Source organism: Mustela nivalis (assembly GCF_964662115.1).
Source record: "Mustela nivalis genome assembly, chromosome: 12".
Classification (NCBI taxonomy): Eukaryota; Metazoa; Chordata; class Mammalia; order Carnivora; family Mustelidae; genus Mustela; species Mustela nivalis.
The window spans coordinates 11332269-11352047 of record NC_139031.1 but is presented as its reverse complement, the minus strand read 5'-3'; the positions used below and the strand labels follow the sequence as shown (position 1 = coordinate 11352047).

General features: G+C 39.8%; 1 protein-coding gene and 1 long non-coding RNA gene across 2 annotated transcripts in view; one reads left to right on the top strand and one right to left on the bottom strand.

The window, feature by feature from the left end:
• LOC309844614 overlaps positions 1 to 19779 on the top strand; it is a 106338-nt gene that overhangs the window by 61269 nt on the left and 25290 nt on the right. The window lies entirely within an intron of this gene.
• Positions 10892 to 15501, bottom strand: LOC309845348 (serine protease 1). Its single transcript, XM_082693195.1, has 5 exons — positions 15447 to 15501; positions 13329 to 13488; positions 12314 to 12567; positions 11679 to 11815; positions 10892 to 11143 (listed from the first exon to the last, which is right to left on the bottom strand). The coding sequence occupies exons 1-5, from the start codon at positions 15484 to 15486 to the stop codon at positions 10994 to 10996; spliced, it is 741 nt and encodes a 246-aa protein (XP_082549321.1). The 5' UTR covers positions 15487 to 15501; the 3' UTR covers positions 10892 to 10993.

The following is a 19779-nucleotide window of genomic DNA, read 5'->3' as shown; positions in this document are numbered from 1 at the left end:
TACAAAAGTTGGGTATTCGTCCTTTCTGATGGAGGCATAATACTCCATAGTGTATATGAACCACATCTTCCTTATCCATTCGTCCGTTGAAGGGCATCTTGGTTCTTTCCATAGTTTGGCGACCGTGGCCATTGCTGCTATAAACATTGGGGTACAGATGCCCCTTCTTTTCACTACATCTGTATCTTCGGGGTAAATACCCAGGAGTGCAATGGCAGGGTCATAGGGAAGTTCTATTTTTAATTTCTTGAGGAATCTCCACACTGTTCTCCAAAGAGGCTGCACCAACTTGCATTCCCACCAACAGTGTAAGAGGGTTCCCCTTTCTCCACATTCTCTCCAACACATGTTGTTTCCTGTTTTGTTAATTTTGGCCATTCTAACTTGTGTAAGGTGATATATCAATGTGGTTTTAGAATTCCCCTGGGAAGCCATCTGGACCTGGACTCTTGTTTTTGGGAGATTTTTGATGAGTGCTTCAATATCCTTTCCAATTATGGGTCTGTTCAGGTTTTCTATTTCTTCCTGGTACAGTTTTGGTAGTTTATATATCTCTGGGAATGCATCCATTTCTTCCAGATTGTCAAATTTGCTGGCATAGGATTGCTTATAATATTTTCTTATAATTGTTTGTATTTCTTTGGTTTTGGTTGTGATCTCTCCTCTTTCATTCATGATTTTATTTATCTGGGTCATTTCTCTTTTCTTTTTGATAAGTCTGGCCAGCAGTTTATCAATATTATTAATTCTTTCAAAGAACCAGCTCCTAGTTTTGTTGATTTGTTCTACTCTTTTTTTTGTTGTTGTTGTTGTTTGTTTCTATTTCATTGATTTCTGCTCTGATCTTTATTATTTCTCTTCTCCTGCTGGATTTAGGAGAAGAAGAGCTGTTCTTTCTCTAGCTCCTTTAGATGTAGGGTTAGGTTGTGTATTTGAGAACTTTCTTGTTTCTTGAGAAAGGCTTGTATCACTATATACTTTCCTCTCAAGACCACCTTTGCTGCATCCCAAAGATTTTGAACAGTTGTGTTTTCAATTTCATTTGTTTCCATGAATTTTTTCAACTCTTTTTTAATTTCCTGGTTGACCCATTCATTCTTTAGTAGGATGCTCTTTAGCCTCCATGTATTTGAGTTCTTTCTAACTTTCCTCTTGTGATTGAATTCTAGTTTCAAAGCATTGTGGTCTGAAGATATGCAGGGCATGATCCCAATCTTTTGGTAGCAGCTGAGACCTGATTTGTGACCCAGGATGTGATCTGTTCTAGAGAATGTTCCATGTGCACTAGAGAAGACTGTGTATGTCCCAACATGTTGCTTTGGGATGGAATGTTCTGAATATATCTGTGATGTCCATCTGGTCTCGTGTGGTATTTAAAGTATTTATTTTCTTGTTGATCTTTTTCTTAGATAGATAGATATCTATTTCAGTGGGGGGGGGGGTGTAAAGTCCCCTACTCTTACTGTATTACTGTCAATGTGTTTCTTTGATTTTGTTACTAATTGGTTTATATAATTGGTTGGGGAGCAGATAATTTTTTTTTTAAATCCAAGAAATGTGTTCCTGGAACAGGAGTTGTCAAAATTAATGAGTCAAAGTAGAAACTTTCAGAATAAGTGAATCTCAGGAAGAACTAATCTCTAGCTACATATGACCAAATTCTCCTCTTACACATCTGAATGCCCTACCAGGATGTTATGCCTACCAGGATTTTATGTCCACTTTAACAAATCCTCCCTCCTGAAGCAGTTTGTTTCTTTTACACTTGAAATGTTGCTGATAAAAAGATGACTAACTAGAAGGCAGGATTGCCAGGTAATTCTGTGTTCTGGGGAATTGCCCTGCACTCTATAGGATACTTAGTTACAAGTACCACTAGCACCTCTTCCCAGTTCTGAAAGCAAAATGTCTCCAGACATTGCTAAATGTTCCCTTGGGGTCAAAATAACCTCCTGCTAGGAACAATTGATCTAAGGGGAAAAGATGGGCAAAGTGGCTTCTAAGGCCATAGTCATGGGAAAGTGCATCAAATGTTAGGTCAATGTAGGTTATCATTAACTACTGAATGAGTGGAACATAAGGCAGGTAGTCACCCTTTTCTGATCCCAATATCTCAGAAATTCTGATATATCTCCCGACATTTTTCCTCCCCTCTCTGTGACATGGCCTTTCTTTTTTGTCCCCCCTACCTTTGTGACTGTGCCCCTCTGCCCTCAGTTGCCATCTCTCTCCTTCTAAAGGGTCCCTCTGCCATATTTAAAGACTCATCAAACATTGAGATATGAAATAAATTTAATAAATCATCCCTCACCTCCCATTTTCATGATGAGGAAGCTGTGGTCTTCACAGAAATTATTGGCAAAGTGAGGACTCAGACTGAATTTCTGGATTTCCTCTGACGTTAAACTTGATCTGAACCCTGTGCTCCCAGAACAGTGACTGTTAAAAATCCTTAGAATTTTGTGGGGTGCCTGGGTGGCTCAGTGGGTTAAAGCTTCTGACTTCGGCTCAGGTCATGATCCCAGGGTCCTGGGATCGAGCCCCACGTCGGGCTCTCTGCTCTGCAGGGAACCTGCGTTCTCCCCTCTCTCTCTCTGCCTGAGTCTCTGCCTACTTGTGATTTCTCTCTCTCTGTCAAATAAATAAAATCTTTAAAAAAAAATCCTTAGAATTTTGTATTCAGGGAAATGGCTTACCACAAGGAACTACCCTCTAAACAGGAGTTACTAGAGACTTTGCCACTCTTTCTTATGACTCCTGTAAAACTCGGGATGACTCCCTTGTTTACCTGTGGCAAAATTAAACACAGACCTTTCCCCCATCTACTTGCACCTGCTGAGGTGGTGGGTGGTGACCCTCCCAACTCCCCGTTCTTTGTCTCATGAATGATTAGTTAACGTTAGAATTCCTTTTTCCCCTGAAACTGGCTAAACACAGAGAAAACTTTTTTTTTTGTTCAGCTAACTGAGAAACCCTCTGACTGCAAAACAGTTGCTTTTCTGAACTACAACTCTCCCCACCTGTAAGTTCTTTATTTCTCCCTATAGAAGTCTTTAGGCAAAACCGTCCTGCTGAGATACTCTGATCTTTGGATCTGGGGTGCTTTTACTACAATAGTCTGAATAAAATCATTCTTCTTACTTGTTCAGTTTTTGTCTTTGACATTTATTACTCTCCAAAGTGCTACACTCTTGTTTATAAGTTAGCATTGCATTGTAGCTTCTTGACTATCCCCACCCCATGCCGTCCTGCAGAGGGATGAAGCAAATAATGGGTTCCATCAGGGATATTGGTTTACAGTTTTCTTGCAGTGTTCTTCCTTCTCTGGCTTTGGTATCAGACTCACATTGGCTTCTTACAATGAATTTGGAAGTGTTCCCTCCTCATCAACTTTTTGGAAGAGTCTGAGAAGGATACATGTTAATTTCTCTTTAAAGGTTCACTAGAATTTGCCAGTGAGGGTGTCTAGCCTGGGAGTTTTCTGTATTGGGAGGTTTTTGATTACTAAGTCAATCTCTACTCCTCACTGATCTGTTCAGTTTTTCTAATTATAAAGTGTTTACAACAGTGAGTTCTAATGGGAAATAGGAAATGCTATGTAAATGCTTGAATGAAATGAAATGAAATGACTGTGACTTTCATATCTCCATATTTTCCAGGCTTCTGGGAATGCTTTTCTTCCCTAATGTACAAATATTTTTGTGAAGTCCTATACAGTGGTGAAGAGCATGGACTCTGGGGTCTAGCTTCTAGGATTTGATTCCTGGCAGCAAGACTCATGGCTGTCTTACATTGAAGAAAACTGTTGACCTCCTAAGCTTCATGTAAGGAGGAATATTCATGCCTATTTCTTGGATACTTGTGAGGTTTGAATATTACTTGAAAGTATGTAGACATATTGAAAAAAATAAGTGCTGGTCGTGATGATATTGATGATGATTGTATTTTTCTCCTCTGCCACAAGGAGGAATGAATCCTGAATACTAAGGATTCATACCTTCAGTATGTCTCTGATTCACAGAATTGGGATTTTGGCTCAGCCCTATAGCTCTCTCCCCTGAAATAAATTACTCTGCCTCTCATTGTAACTGTGCTTAGCTTGTGACACACGGTGATGAATGTGAGACTCTGAACAGATGTGGGAGGATGAGGGTGGAGCCGGTCCGTAATCCCAGCCTGCCCTGCACTGCAGGCATTCTCAGCTGGCTTCCTTCTCAGACATGAATGTGGGTGGTGGGACTTTTGTAAGGTGGTAAGGGCTATGACTTAGTTTTGTGAAGTAAACAGCCTGGGAATTTTACTAAAAACAAACAATATATTTGCTCTGTAAAAATCTATTACATGTTTATTGAGAAAAATATAGGGAAAAAAAAACCAACAGAAGTATGAGACAATAATAAAAACTCACTAATGATAACTCCACTTAGCATTGTCCACTATGAGCATGTCCTACATTGTATTACTTTTTGCTCTGCCCATTCTCTATAATTTTCACTCAACAAAAAATAGTTAATAATTTTTTAATTTTTTTTTTAAGAGCAAGCAGTTTAAGGCTCTCAGCAATATTGAGAGGAGGGTGCAGAGATTTCCCATATACCCCATGGTCTCACCAGTGCATACCCTGTCCCATTTCCAACATCCCCACCAGAATGGTCCACTTGCTACAAAGGATGAGACTACACTGACACATTATTACCACTCAAAGTCCATAGTTTACCACAGCAGTCACTCTTCTTGTCGTTGTATAGTCCATAGGTCTGGACAAATGTATAATGAATGACATGTGTTATAAGAGTATCATACAGAGTATTTTCACTGCCCTAAAAGTCCTCTGGGTCTGCCTGTTCATCTCTTCCCTGACTTTTGGCCCTTAGAAATTACTGTTTTTTTATTGATGACACGATTGTGTCTTTTCCAATGTCCCATCATTGGAATCATACAATATGTAGCCTTTTCAGTTTACTCTGTCCCTTAGTCACATGCACTAAGTTTCCTCCATACCTTTTTGTTGCTTAGTAGATCATTTCTTTTTAGCACTGAATCATGTGGCTGGATGTCCCACAGTTAATTTATCAATGTACCTATGGAAGAATATCTTGGTTGCTTCCAAGTTTTGATAATTACAAACAAAGTTGCTATAAATATCCATATGTAGCTTTGTGTGTAGAGATATATTTTTTCTCTATTATTGGATCATATGGTAAGAGGATGATTAAGCAGATCCCATAGTCAAGATAGGGTACAAATAGACAACAATAAGATGGAGCTACTCAGAATAAATGAATACTCAAGACTAAATAAAGGCTTCTGTATTTTTATCCATTAAATGAGACAGAACTTCTTAATTGACTTTTCTTTTCTTTTTCTTTTTTTTAATTGTATTATGTTAGTCACCATACAATATATCCTTAGTTTTGATATAGCGTTCCAAGATTCTTTTTTTATGTATAGCACCCAGTGCTCCATGCCACACGTGCCCTCCTTAATATCTACAACCAAGCTCACCCATCCCTTCACCCCCTTCCCTCTAAAACCCTCAGTTTGTTTCTCAGAGACCACTGTCTTTTGTGGTTCATCTCCCTCTCCAATTTCCCACTTTCACTTTTCCTTTCCTTCTCCTAATGTCCTCCATGCTATTCCTTATGCTCCACAAGTACGTGAAACCATATGATCATTGACTTTCTCTGCTGACTTATTTCACTCAGCATAATCTCCTCCAGTTCCATCCTTGTTGATACAAAAGTTGGGTATTCATCCTTTCTGATGTCTAAGTAATAGTCCATTGCATATATGGACCACATCTTTTTTATCCATTCATCTGCTAGGTACAACTAAAATAATACTAAGATAGTAAGTAAGTATCTTTACTTTTTAAAGGCCTTTGAATATTTTATTTCAATACCAAAATCACTTGCCATAAAAGATAAATGGTGAGAATAGCACATTTAAATAATAATTAAATATGATTTCTAGACTAAAAAAGGCTTCTATTTGTCTTGTTAAGGCAAATTTTCTCAGTTGATTTTATCTTGAGCAGAGGGTGAAATTCTTTGCCTGTAAATGGAAAAACTAACAAGTGGATTATGGTATGTACCAATATGAAGTAAACTTCCACTAAGCCTATCTATACTGCATGAAAAAAATTTACATAAGGAGCTAAGCGTCTATGTGCAGATACTGCTTTATTTTACATTCCTATGAAAGGTCATAACCATGAGGTTGACAGTTGAGAGCCATCTTATGGTTTTCAGAGCAAGGGACAAGTAAGTAAATTCAATTGTTATTCAGATTAGACACAGCAAGGAAAAAACACTTTTGTCTCTAGACAATTGTGTTCCTAATCTCAGATGGTTACCTCTTTATGTATTTCCTTATTCTTGCCCTAAATAAACCATCTCTTTCTGGATCTGAATTGGGTATTTATTTATAGTAAATATAAATATAGTAAATATATGTTGTTGAGAGATATCACATCTCACTCTACAAGGTGGCTTTTTATTTTAACTTGTAGTATGTATTCATAGGTCTTTTTAAAAAGAAAAACAATATTTATTTATTTTAGAGTGAAAGAGAGAGAGCATGAGAGGTGGGAGGGGCAGAGGGAAAGAGAGGGAGGGAATGCTCAAGCAGAATCCTCACCAAGCCCCATGCAGGGCTCCGTCCCAGGACCTTGAGATCATGACCTGAGGTAAAATCAAGTCAGCTGCTTAACCAACTGAGCCGCCTGAGGTCCCTATTTTCATAGGTCTTTTTATGTGTTTCTCTGATTCATGAACAACATGAATTTGAACTACATAGTTCATATATTTGTGGACTTCTTACAGTACAGAACTGCAAATGAATTTCTCTTCCTTATGATTTTCTTAATAACAGTTTTTTCTCTATCGTAAGAACAAGTATGTAGTACTTGTACATACCAAATACAAACTAGATTGTATTCGTACACGTACTACTTACAAGTATGCATACATACTTGTATACATACTTGTACTACATATAACTACTACATACTTGTATACATACCAATATGTAGTACTTGTACATACTGTAACATACCAAATATGTGTTAACCAAATGTTTACATTATCAGTAAGGCTTCTGGCCAACAGTAGACTATTAGTAGATAAGCTTTGCAGAAGTCATAAGTTACACAAGGATTTCTGACTATGCAGGATATTGGTGCCCCAACCCTCATGTTGTTCAAACATCCACTGGAGTTTAGAAGCAGGTCTGTGCCTTCCAGTCAGCCTCCCCTTTATCCAGTTTCTCTTCCTGCAGCATTTGCATGGAACAGCAATGTAGTCTACAGTCTTATTCATTTGTTTTCTGTTTACTCAGTGAGAATACATATACCATGAAGGTAGGGTTTTGCCTGAATTTTCTTCTTACATCTTTAGTGCATTTTTAAAAGTGTTGGCCTATGGTAGGTTTTTCAGTAAGTATTTGTTGAGTAAGTGGTTGAATAAATGAGCAGAATAGTTCCATTGTTTCCACTGAGGGATGTGCCAGGTTTATTTACTCAGTCCTCTGTTAAATGGATATTTGAGTTGTTTCTGGGTTTCCAGGATTTCACAGACAATATATCGACAAGCACCCTAGATTACTCTAGTGGAGATTGTGGCCTCCTCCTTTCCATCCACACCCTCTCCTCTTGGTGACTTACAACTACTCAGTTAACCAAACACACACCATGTAGGCCTAGATTCTTGCAGCATGAAAAGCCCACCCCTTGCTCTGATGCCATGCCATGCCACTTCCTTGTGAATTAATTAGCATAATCCCATTTGATTATTGGCTCAGAGTTGTGCAAATGACCAGATTCAGATAAAGACATACAATATGATGATGTCTGCTGGGGTTATCTGGGAAAGATGGTTTCTAGATCTGGTGGGAGCAATTTTGTTTATCTCTTTTCCTGGATACAGACTAGAGAAAGTAGGGCCCTGAGGGCTTTTTGATCACAAGGCTTAATCCCTAGGATAAAGTGACAGAAATGACAGTAAATGAGAGTAATGCACAGGGCAGAGCCAGGAGTAAATTGGGTCCTTGACATTTTCGCATTGCTGAATCACAACATCGCTGAAGCTTTCCTCATTTCTAAGAGTCCATTAATGCAAGACCTAATGAGCTGGATATTCTAGTCCTTGCAACCGAATGACTTCTAAATGCTACCCTCCCATGTATGCTTTGTTTTGTTTTTACATGCATGTTTTATTAGGATAGAGTTCTAGAAGTGAAGCTGCTGGGTCAAAGAGTACACAGATTTTACAGTTTGATATAAATATACAAATTACAGAGGGTTAGATTTTAAAAAGAGACAGAAAGTGACAAGAGAAGCTAAAAAGGGACTATAGAATGGTATTAAGAAGTGGGATTTTTTTTTTTTTTTCCGTACTTCTCTTCAGGCCTGCCCTGATCTCTCACCGTTTATCTATCTCACTTAGCCGGCCAGGTCTGAATCTGCCCTCTACTTGGGCAGAGGTGGGTAGACCTATACTGATGGTGGCCATGGAGTGGAATAGAAAGCATTTCAGAGGAAACAGGAGAAACGTTCAGCTCATTTGTTTCTGCACAGAAGCCTTGGGTGTTTAGCTAAGGTAGATCTATAGCTACCTATTTTAACAAAGAGAAGTTATGTATAAAATTAATTTAAGCTCTACACAAACATAAAAGCAATTCAATGAGAAATATGGAAATAAGACAGGACAGCTTAGTTATGATCAAATAGTTAGAAGACTTTAATGCAAAAAAAAAAAAAAAAAAAAAGGAATTTGGGCTCCATCCTGATGGCACTGACCAGGCAATATTAAGGGCTCAAGACTGCTCCCTATGAACGTGCTGTCCAAAGTTACAGAAGAATAGAAATTTGGTGATGGGGTGTGTACCTTCCCATACTTTCCTCTTCCAAGATACCCAGTATGGACTGCATGACTGTGTCTCCCCACCAAATGTATGTGCCCAAACTCTAATCCACAGTGGGATGGTATTAGGGGGCAGGGCCTTTGCAAGGTTTAGATGAGGTCATAAAGATGGAACCCCTGTGATGGGATTAGTGTCCTCATAAGGAGAGACTAGAGCCCTCTCTCAACCCTGTGAGGACCCAGTGAGAAGGCCACTGTCTACATGCCAGAAGTGGGCCCCCACTTTTCTTTTTTTTTCTTTTCAGTGTAACAGAATTCATTGTTTATGCACCACACCCAGTGCTCCATGCAATACGTGCCCTCCATAATACCCACCACCTGGCTCCCTCGACCTCCCACCCCCCACCCCTTCAAAATCCTCAGATTGTTTTTCATAGTCCATAGTCTCTCATGGTTCATCTCCTCTTCCAGTTTCCCTCAACTACCTTCTCCTCTCCATCTCATTGAGATACCACCTTACACCAGTAAGAATGGCCAAAATTAGCAAGACAGGAAACAATGTGTGTTGGAAAGGATGTAGAGAAAGGGGAACCTTCTTACACTCTCGGTGGGAATGCAAATTGGGGCAGCTACTTTGGAGAACAGTGTGGAGATTCCTTAAGAAATTAAAAATAGAGCTTCTCTATGACCCTGCAATTGAACTACTGGGTATTTACCCCAAAGATACAGATGTAGTGAAAAGAAGGGCCATCTGTACCCCAATGTTTATAGCAGCAATGGCCACGGTCGCCAAACTGTGGAAAGAACCAAGATGCCCTTCAATGGACGAATGGATAAGGAAGATGTGGTCCATATACACTATGGAGTATTATGCCTCCATCAGAAAGGATGAATACCCAACTTTTGTATCATCATGGACAGGACTGGAAGAGATTATGCTGAGTGAAATAAGTCAAGCAGAGAGAGTCAATTATAATATGGTTTCACTTATTTGTGGGGCCCCCACTATTTCAATGGCACCTTGATCTTGGACTTCCCAGCCTCCAGAACCATGAGAAATTAATTTATGGTTTAAGCCACCTAGTCTATGGCATTTTTGTTGTAACTGTCTAAACTGACTAAGATAAGATCCCTCCTTCACCTTATTAAGGAAGCTGGGAACATTTCTCCCTTTCAAACCTCCTCCATCTCCTCCAGTGTTTCCATGCTCAGATCCCATGATGTCTTTTTCCTGGATCCAGACCTCATATGCACAAGAATCCTGTGTTGAGACTTGTACTCCAAGCCAACTCGGTAGCCAAATCTATGAACTTGGTGTATTAGATCTATTTTCTGCAAACATACTTGCATTTGCACTTCCTTTTTCTTATAGTTCAAAACGCTACATTATTTGGCCTGAGATTTGGGGGACTGGTGGTGGAAGAGGGGCACAGATTGCCTGCAGACATCATCACTGCTATAGCAATAAAACCCCATAGGGAAAACAAGAAAGATCTTAGAGAATTGGAACACATACGTCGATAAAACCTTGGAGAATGCAAGAAATCAGTGATTTGTAAAAATTTCTTCACATGGTGGTTTTCGTCATCTAGCCTCACAGAGTTTCAGATAGATTAGAGCACAGAAGGTGACCATGGTGTCACGGCAGTGGCAATGCATCGGCAATCAGGATAGCTGGAGCTTGGTCTCTGCCTGACTATGAGCTTGCCAAAGGACTTTGGGCAGTTGAATTTCACTTTCTGCACCTTGGTGTCATCCTCTGTTCAAAATGTGACAGTAACAATGACCTCTAGGCTTATCCAGGCTTATACCCACAATAGACCACACAGAGCCAAGCAGATAGTAGGTGATCACTAAATTCACTTTGAGCAGGTGTAATGAATCATTCACTTTGAGCAGGTGTAATGAATCATAACCTAACCTCTCCATTTTATGCTCATGTAATAGTTCAATCCTATGTCCACCTTCTTACTCAGCAGCTGGTTTGAAGAGAAAGTTCATAAATACTAAGAACAGTTCATGGGCACAGGTGATGTGGAATAAACGTTTTTATTTAGATACTGTTTTAGGCATGGTTGGAAGTGAAATTGACCAAGAGAATGGTGCATAGAGCAGTACACATCCTTACATGCTTAGTTGGCAGAAATGGTTTGCCGAATCCAGCTCACGTAGTTGCAGACCTTGGTGTAGACACCAGGTTTGCCCTTTTGAGCACAGCCAATACCCCAGGAGACAATGCCCTGGAGCTCTCTGTTGCAGACCACAGGGCCACCAGAGTCACCCTGTGCAAGAAGGAAGAGGCAGTAAGAACTCCCAACTATGCCAAGATGAGAGCAAAACTCAACATTGTTTCTCCATGACCCTGGGTCTGTTTTCCCAGGTTGCTGATTCTCTAGGAAGCACCTTCCCTTCCCCTGGAAACCCAATTCTCAATCTCTGAATACATGGCTCTCTTTTCTCCTCCCATCTCTTAGCTCCTGCTTTTTTCTTAGTGGCAGGCATGCAGGACCAAGAAGAAGTATAGGACTGGTGAGTGCAACGCTGCCCAGCTAACCCTGCCTTTTTTCAGAAAGTTTCCTTCTACAATATTGCTCCTCAGAAGGGCACCAGGATGTTCTGCTTCCACGCCATCTTCTGTGTATTTTTGACCCTTAGCACTAGTTATTAATGTTTGAAAAAGATAATTTATCACTGATCCCAAATCTCTGTAGTCCCTTATAATCCATTACAGAGATAACTTTTCAGCCTGTGTTTTGGGAAAGGGAACTGTGGTGGAAGTGCATGAAGCTCAGCTGGAAGGAATATAAAGAAACTGACCTGGCAAGAGTCCTTTCCACCCTGCATGTAGCCCAGACAGATCATGTTGCTGCTGATCTGACCAGGGTAGGCATTGCGGCAAGTGCTGTCAGAGAGGATGGGAGCTTGAAGACACTGCAGGACATCAGGATACCTTTCTGTAGGGCAGGAGAGTAAAAATGGAAGACTATTACCTATAGGATTCCTGGAGATTTCTTTCCCTATCTCCCTTCACCTTCGCTATTCTCTCAGATTGCCAGTATCTTCTTTAGAAGAGCAGTTGTTATCTGGAATGACTTCCAGTTTTAATCAACAAGTTGTTCTCTCTGATGTTAGCAGCAGTGACTACAGATCTCAAATCTAGATACTTTGTCAAGCAGGTCTCTACTTTAGGCTGTACCAAATCCCTCTGTTCTGCTTACCTCCTCAGTTTGTACTTCTTTGCAAATCACTAATCACATTTCAGTTGAATATCTGCGATCTTTATCATGGCTCATTTTTGCTGTGTTTCCCAGAAAAGGCATCTTTTTAAGATTCCATATCTACAAACGATCCTCTGGGGAAATTGGCCTAACAATTCAGACTAACTGAACCTCTGCATGTCCTTCACTTCTAGGATTTCCAGACTTGGTGCTTTTGTTCCAGGTGACACTTACGCCCAGTACTCAGGGTGTTCCCCCAGCCAGAGATGAGGCACTGGGTACCAGCAGCTGCACAGGATTTTGGCAGAGAGATAGAAGACACTCGAGAGTTGAGGGTGGCGGGAGAGCTCAGTTTAATCAGCATGATGTCATTATCCATAGTGTTTTGGTTGTATCTGGGGTGGCGGATGACCTTGGCTGAATTGATGAATTGCTCACCACCCTCAGAGACTGCGATGTTGTGTTCTCCCAGACGCACCTGGATTCGGCTGGATCAAAGAATGCAAAGCTTTTAAGGACCAAGTTGAGCTTTTCCCTTTTCCCAGTTCACCTGTCATGAGCATCGGCACGAACACCATCCCCCATAAGCATTTCCACACACAGAAAATTGTGCATTAAGATAGCTCTATCAGACATGGTGCAGGGGACCATGACTTTAAAGTGGGTGTCCCTACCAGTACAGACTCACAGCCCACCATCTTGTTAGAAGGTTAGTTCCCATGACTAGTGATGCCAATAAAACGATGTTAGGTGAAGCAGGAATTGGTGATGACTTCTCAGCACCTGCCACTTCTCCTCTGGTTCAGATTATGTATTATTCTGGGGAGATGTGGCAGGAATCAGAAACATGACAGAAATTTAAGGAGGCAGAATGAACTATGTTCATTTTCAATATTGTACTGTAAGCTTCATGTGGATTATTTCCTCCATATTGAGCTATAATGATTAAGAATATTTATTGATTCATGCTCTTGAGCTAGTTCAGAGTATTCTTCATCACTCACTAGTTCCCCTCTCCCCATGTCTTTGGTACCATCACTTGGAAGGACATCAGGGAACTCTAAGTTTACCTTTCCATGTAAAATTCCCTCCATATATCATTGAGTGCCTGGGGGGAAAGATTAGCCTCCTAGAAATGAACGCTCCCCCCCCCTCAAGCATAACTGTGTAGTTTACCCTGATTGTTCTTTGGCTTTGCTGGGGCATGAGTTGTTCTGAGAAAACAGGGAGGTGAGGACTGGTTACTTACGACTTGTAGCAGTGAGCTGCAGACACCACCCACTGGGAATTGATGAGGGATCCACCACAGAAGTGATAGCCCGAGTTCAGGGACACCTGGTAGGGAACAGAATTCCTCTGACAGGTGTAGCCCCCAACGATCTTGTCATCGTCATCAATGGGGAAAGCAGCTGACCAGGAAAAGTTGGAAACAATCCGTTAAACAGATCCATCTTGGAATTTCTACTTACCGCCAAGTTTTGGGGCATTAATTATAAAAGAGAAGATCATTTTTTCCTGTCACACATAATCAGGAAATGGCGATAGCATAATTACTATATGATATTTTCCAAAATCTTATTATTCAATACCCTTTAACACATACCCTATTTATACTGTTATAACTATCTAATTTTTTAAATTTATGTTTTAAATTTGATAAATATACTGTTTTCTACATATGCAACACACACACATGCACATACACACACACACACACACACACACACACCTTTCCTCAGAGACTATTTATGTAAAAAATGCCGTGAACATTACTATCTAAGTAAAGAATACTTTTTGTACAAAACTTTGCTCAGCAGAAATGCAAATAGGTGTTCAATAATGTTTTGCAGTAACCATACTTAAGTTTATATATAATAGTTGGCATAGGGTAGATATCCTCATGAAGTAACAGAAAGGAAGGTTTTAGAAGACTCCTAAGAATGTTTCAGCCTAGAAGGAATTGGGAGTTTTGTACTCTTGCTCCCCCAATTTCTATCTGGGTTCTTGTCTAAAATTTTCATGACATAATTTCATGGAACATTTTATGGTTTCCCTTTCCAGCCTTTCCCCTTATGTCAATTACCCTTATAACATTTTAAAATCTATTCAGCATTCTAAAATCTGCCCACCACTTTATTAAGATTTCTGTGGCTCCTAAAGTCAATGATTGTGTTATACATACCCTATTGTTCAAGTATTTAAAAGTAATTTTGGGAAAGATATTTCCACATGTATAGACTAATGTATTGAATTTATAATCTTCCAATTCAGGAAAGTTTCATTGTAAGATTTGTATAAAATTCAGTAGTATGAAAAGCCAGAAATAGATATTTTTCTTTCTTCTGATGATTAAATGATATGTTATTTTTCACCAGAGAGATTTCATTAGCAAGGATGTTGTAAAACCTAGCCCCTAGCTTTTATTCATAAGAAATGAAGTACCTTCACTTGTCAAGATCTCTGTGAAGATGTCTGTTGGTGTAGAGGAGACTTGGGCTTTGACCTACATAGCCTCTGCAATGAGCCCAAGACTAGTCACTAGTCCCAATTTTATCTCCCAATGACTAACTTCAAATGCTCAGAAAGGTCAAAACAACATTTCCTTAATGTGGAAATATCTTTTCTGTTTCTCTCTTTCTCCATAGATTTTACCTTGAAGTTCAGGGCAATTTCTTCCTCTTTATACTTTCTACGCCAAGTACTCTTGCTCACTATCATCTTTCCCCCCACTAGGGAGATTAAATTATGTATAGACATTGTAGAACTCTAGTCCCTCCCTTTATGGTGGTTTTGGTTACCCTTGGTTCACCAGAGTCAAGAAGCAGATGATCCATTTTCTGATGTATCCTCTGAAAGTCATTAGTAGCCTAACACTAGGTCGCAATTCCTATGTCATTTACCCCACCTCTCCCTACATGCCCATCATGTAGGCATTTTATCATCTCACATCATCAGAAGAAAATTGAGTACAGTACATTAAGATATTTTGAGAGAGAGAGAGACAGAAGAGCATAGTCATATAACTTTTATAACACCATATTGTTATAATTTTCTATGATATACTAAATTTGTTGTTAATCCCTTACTGTTCCCAACTTGTAAATTAAACTTTATCATGGGTATGTATATGTGGGGAAAGGAAATGTAGTATAATAGGGTTCAGTATAATCTGTGGCTTCAGGCATCTAGTGGGGTTGGATGTAGCTGCCACAGAGAAAAGGGTACTACTATATACACTGTCCTTTCAATATTTTAAGCTTCCTAAGTACAGAGACTCTATTCCACATTCATTGTTGTCTTCCAGAGTACAAACTGCAAACAAATACATCAAGGGCATACACAGAATCATTTATTATTATAGACTCACCAGCAGCTCCCAGCAGGGCAAGGAAGATGAAGGTCTTCATGGTTGCTCCCTGGAATTTGACTGAGGAATGTGATGAACATCTCTCATCCACAGCTATTTATACCTCCAGGTCTGACATCAACACCCATGGCCATGGGTGCCAGAAAACTGATTTTATTGGAAACTTATTAATCTGAATTTATAATTCAATTTTGTGCCAAATCAAAGATAATTCAGTATCAGATTTAAACATTATCTTTTGTCTACTTTTCCAGAAGGTTATGGGAATGGAAGTAATAAACCCATCTGGTATGTTGTGTTCCCCATAATACAGAAGTAAGTTGGAGCAAGGCCATGGAATGAGGCTCATTCCTGGGTGTCCTCAGTTCCAGGCAAAGGTCTTAGGTATTTGGTTGTCTCAACTATGAACTTTTATCTTGAGGACCATCTTGAACACTACTCCCTTGATGTTTAATTAACATTGACTCTTTCACAATTATATAATTTTTCTGTGATATCTCTGGTCTTGGATATCCATGTTAACTTTTCATTATTAATAGGGGTACCTTGTTTCCTTGAGAAAAGAAAAATGTTCTGAATTGAAGCTATGATCGGTCTAGATGGAAGAGTGAAAGAATCAGATTTACTGGAACTTACTATATATTTTACATATATAAAAACATTGCATATATTAATTTAGTAATTCTCATTACAACTCTAGGAGCTACCTATTACTATCCCATTTTACATATGGGAAAACAGAGGCACACGAAATTGCAGGAACTTGACCGAAACCACATAGCAAGTATACAGTGGGGTCAGGATTCCAACCCAGGAAATCTGGCTTCGGAGTCTCTGTGCTTAACTGCTATATAGCACTTCATTAAGTTTGCCACATTCTGGATAGCGTGATAATGCAGAAATCTTGGCCAACAATAAGAGAATCCATATTTATGGAGTGCTTCTTATGTGTCAGGCACTGTGAATGGGATTTATATCCATCAATTCATTCGATCCTTACCAACTGCTTTATAAGTGTTCTATTTTTTACCATTTTATAGATGGGGAGGTTGAAGCTTAGAGAAATTACATGTTTTGCTCAAAGTTTTATATACTTTAGTGATCAACACAGGGTTCAAACTCAAGCAGCTTCATTTCTGAGGCCGTGGCCTCCACTGTAATGCCATAAATGTAATAAACATAATAAATCTAACTCTACCAAATTAAAATGACTCTAGGGACCAGATGAAATTCTTGGAAATATCTAAGAAATGTGTTCCTGGAGCAGGAGTTCTCATAATTATTATTATTATTATTTTTAAAAGATCCTATTTACTTGACAGAAAGAGAGAACTCACAAGTAGGCAGAGAGGCAGGAGGAGAGGCAGGCAGAGAGAGGGGAGAAAGCAGGCTCCCTGCGGAGCAGAGAGCCCGACATGGGGCTTGATCCCAGGACCCTGGGATCATGATCCGAGCTGAAGGCAGAGGCTTTAACCCACCGAGCCACCCAGGTGCCCCAGGAGTTGTCATAATTAATGAAGCATGGCAGAAACTTCCAGAATAAGTGAATCTCAGGAAGAACTAAACTCTAGCTGCATATAACCAGATTCTCCTCCTACACATCATAATGACCTACCAGGATGTTACGTCTACTTTAGCAAATCCTCCTTCATGAGTAGTTTATTTCCTTTACCTTTGAAATGTTGCTGATAAAAAGATGACTAACTAGAAGGCAGGATTGCATTTGGGACCAGGTAATTCTGTGTTGTGGGGAACTGCTCTGCACTCTATAGGATATTTGTAAGCATCTCTTGCCTTAGTTACAAGTACCATCAGCCCCTCCTCCCAATTATGATAACCAAAATGTCTCCAGACATTGTTAAATGTTCCCTTGGGATCAAAATCATCCCCAGCTGGGAACAACTGATCTAAGGAAAATAGACAGGCAAAGTAGCTTCTAAGGCCATAGCCATGAGAAAGTGCCTTGAACATTAGGACAAAGTAGGCACTTGTTAACTACTGCATGAACAACACATAAGGCAGACGGTTGCCACTGATCCCTAAAAACCAGGGAAACTATGGAAAGGTCCAGGCTCACAATGAAGAAGAGAGAGCTTTCTCATCTTGTCCAATTATCTTCCATTTTGACACCTCCATGTTGAGGTGTTAGAAGATGTATAATCCTGTATCAACCCAAGAACTTCCCCTGAACCTCATCAGAGATCTTAGTCCATATGGAAAACACAATGTCTTAGAGCAGTTTCCACAATAATTGGCTCGTGAGCTGCTACATTTCAGGGAGTTCTCTCTGGTGCATTGGGCTTTATCACTAGGACCCTTCTTCCTGGAAAGGGAACTGTGAGGGTTGCTAAAGAAGGGGAATTATTTAGGATCAATTACAAATTCCCAAATAAACATGGACCCTTCTGGGGGCAGTGTGATGATTCTTCAGTCATCGAAAGCAGGAGCAGGGATGTGGGGGAAAACAGCACGTGATTGTTTCTGGGCTTCAGTTATTCCCAAATAACTCCCACATGTTGCATGGAAACCACTGAACACAATCCCTGTAATGTCAATGACGTTTTGAGTTTTAAATGAACTTTTTTCCTGAACCTCATCTCAAGAAAAGATGTTGATATGTCATGGGTTGGTGAATTTTTATCTAATGTATATATGTTAAAAGTAACCTATGCTATTTAATAATACAGCTCTTTAAATAATAGTGGTTGTTTGTGTGCTGCCTGATACCAGGTTGAAGATTGGTCATTTTAGTATGTGTTTCCAAAGAAAGTACATGATGAAGATGTTTGGAGATGCACGTTGCCTAGTGCATTATTACATATTAGGTAGAGGGCTGGCTGGACAAAATGAGAATGGAAAACCTCAAGGATCATTGATGGTGGTGGCTGTGCCAGCTGCTGGGGATAGAAGGCCTATGGAGCTGAGCAGATCTGGAGATTAAAGAAAAAAGAAAAGCACAGCAAGTGGAAAAGACTAGGAGAACACTCAGTGCTGGAGGCCAGGAGAATACGAGTCTGTATGAGGTATCTCTGTACATAAGCATCATGTCGTCATTTAAATGGGTGAACAAACCCGAAGATAACCCTTGCACCATTGTGTGGGAGCTCAGACCTACAGGACATATTTTGCTTCTGAAATACTGTGAATCATTCTGTGAAGTTGGGGCCTGGAGAACTGGGTTGAAATTTCCCAGATTCAAGAGACATACATACACTTTATGTGTGCAAAACATCTATCCTCAATAACATCGATGAATTCTTATTTACAGTCAACAATAGACATGCCACAGTGTGTGTATGTGTGTGTGTGGGGGGGTCTCCTTCTTCAGTCACATCCATGAAAAGAGCCACGTGCTGTGTGTGGGAATGCCCACATTCCTTTGGCTCAGCAGGACATGTTGGTACCTATACTTTTTTTCCTAACTTCAAACACATGGTGTCCCAGAGGCATGTGTTTGTATTTAATGAATCTGTATTTGTCACCTTTTTTTCCCATGGACATGGCTTAGTGGCCTTGAAGGACTATTTAAACTTGTGCCTGAATGGGGGGCTGGCTGCGCTCCTGCTAATATATTCACATTTATATTGGCAAAAGCAAGGGTGTCTGGCCTCTGAAAGCAATTTTAAGATCTTTTCCTTAATGGATCTTTTCTTTTTTCTTTTTTCTTTTTTTTTTTTTTTTTGACATAGTAATACATTTTATTTTTTTTTTATTTTTTTCATTGATTTTTTTTAACTTTCTTTTCAGTGTAACAGTATTCATTGTTTTTATACCACACCCAGTGCTCCATGCAATACGTGTCCTCTCCAATACCCACCACCTGGTGCCCCCAACCTCCCACCCCCTTCCCCTTCAAAACCCTCAAGTTGTTTTTCAGTGTCCATAGTCTTTCATGGTTCTCCTCCCCTTCCAATTTCCCTCAACTCCCTTCTCTCTATCTCCCAATGTCCTCCATGCTATTTGTTATGCTCCACAAATAAGTGAAACCATATGATAATTGATTCTCTTTGCTTGACTTATTTCACTCAGCATAATCTTTTCTGTCCCATCTATGTTGCTACAAAAGTTGGGTATTCATCCTTTCTGATGGAGGCATAATACTCCATAGTGTATATGGACCACATCTTCCTTATCCATTCATCCGTTGAAGGGCATCTTGGTACTTTCCACAGTTTGGCGACTGTGGCCATTGCTGCTGTAAACATTGGGGTACAGATGGCCCTTCTTTTCACTACATCTGTATTTTTGGGGTAAATACCCAGTAGTGCAATTGCAGGGTCATAGGGAAGCTCTATTTTTAATTTCTTGAGGAATATCCACACTGTTCTCCAAA

Coding starts and splice junctions, on each gene's coding strand:
- LOC309845348 (XM_082693195.1), bottom strand. CDS start 15,486: ATGAAGACCTTCATCTTCCTTGCCCTGCTGGGAGCTGCTG. Junction 13,489..15,446: donor TGCCCTGCTGGGAGCTGCTG/GTGAGTCTATAA, acceptor TTTCCTGGTCAG/CTGCTTTCCCCATTGATGAC. Junction 11,144..11,678: donor GTGGAAAGGACTCTTGCCAG/GTCAGTTTCTTT, acceptor CTTCTTGCACAG/GGTGACTCTGGTGGCCCTGT.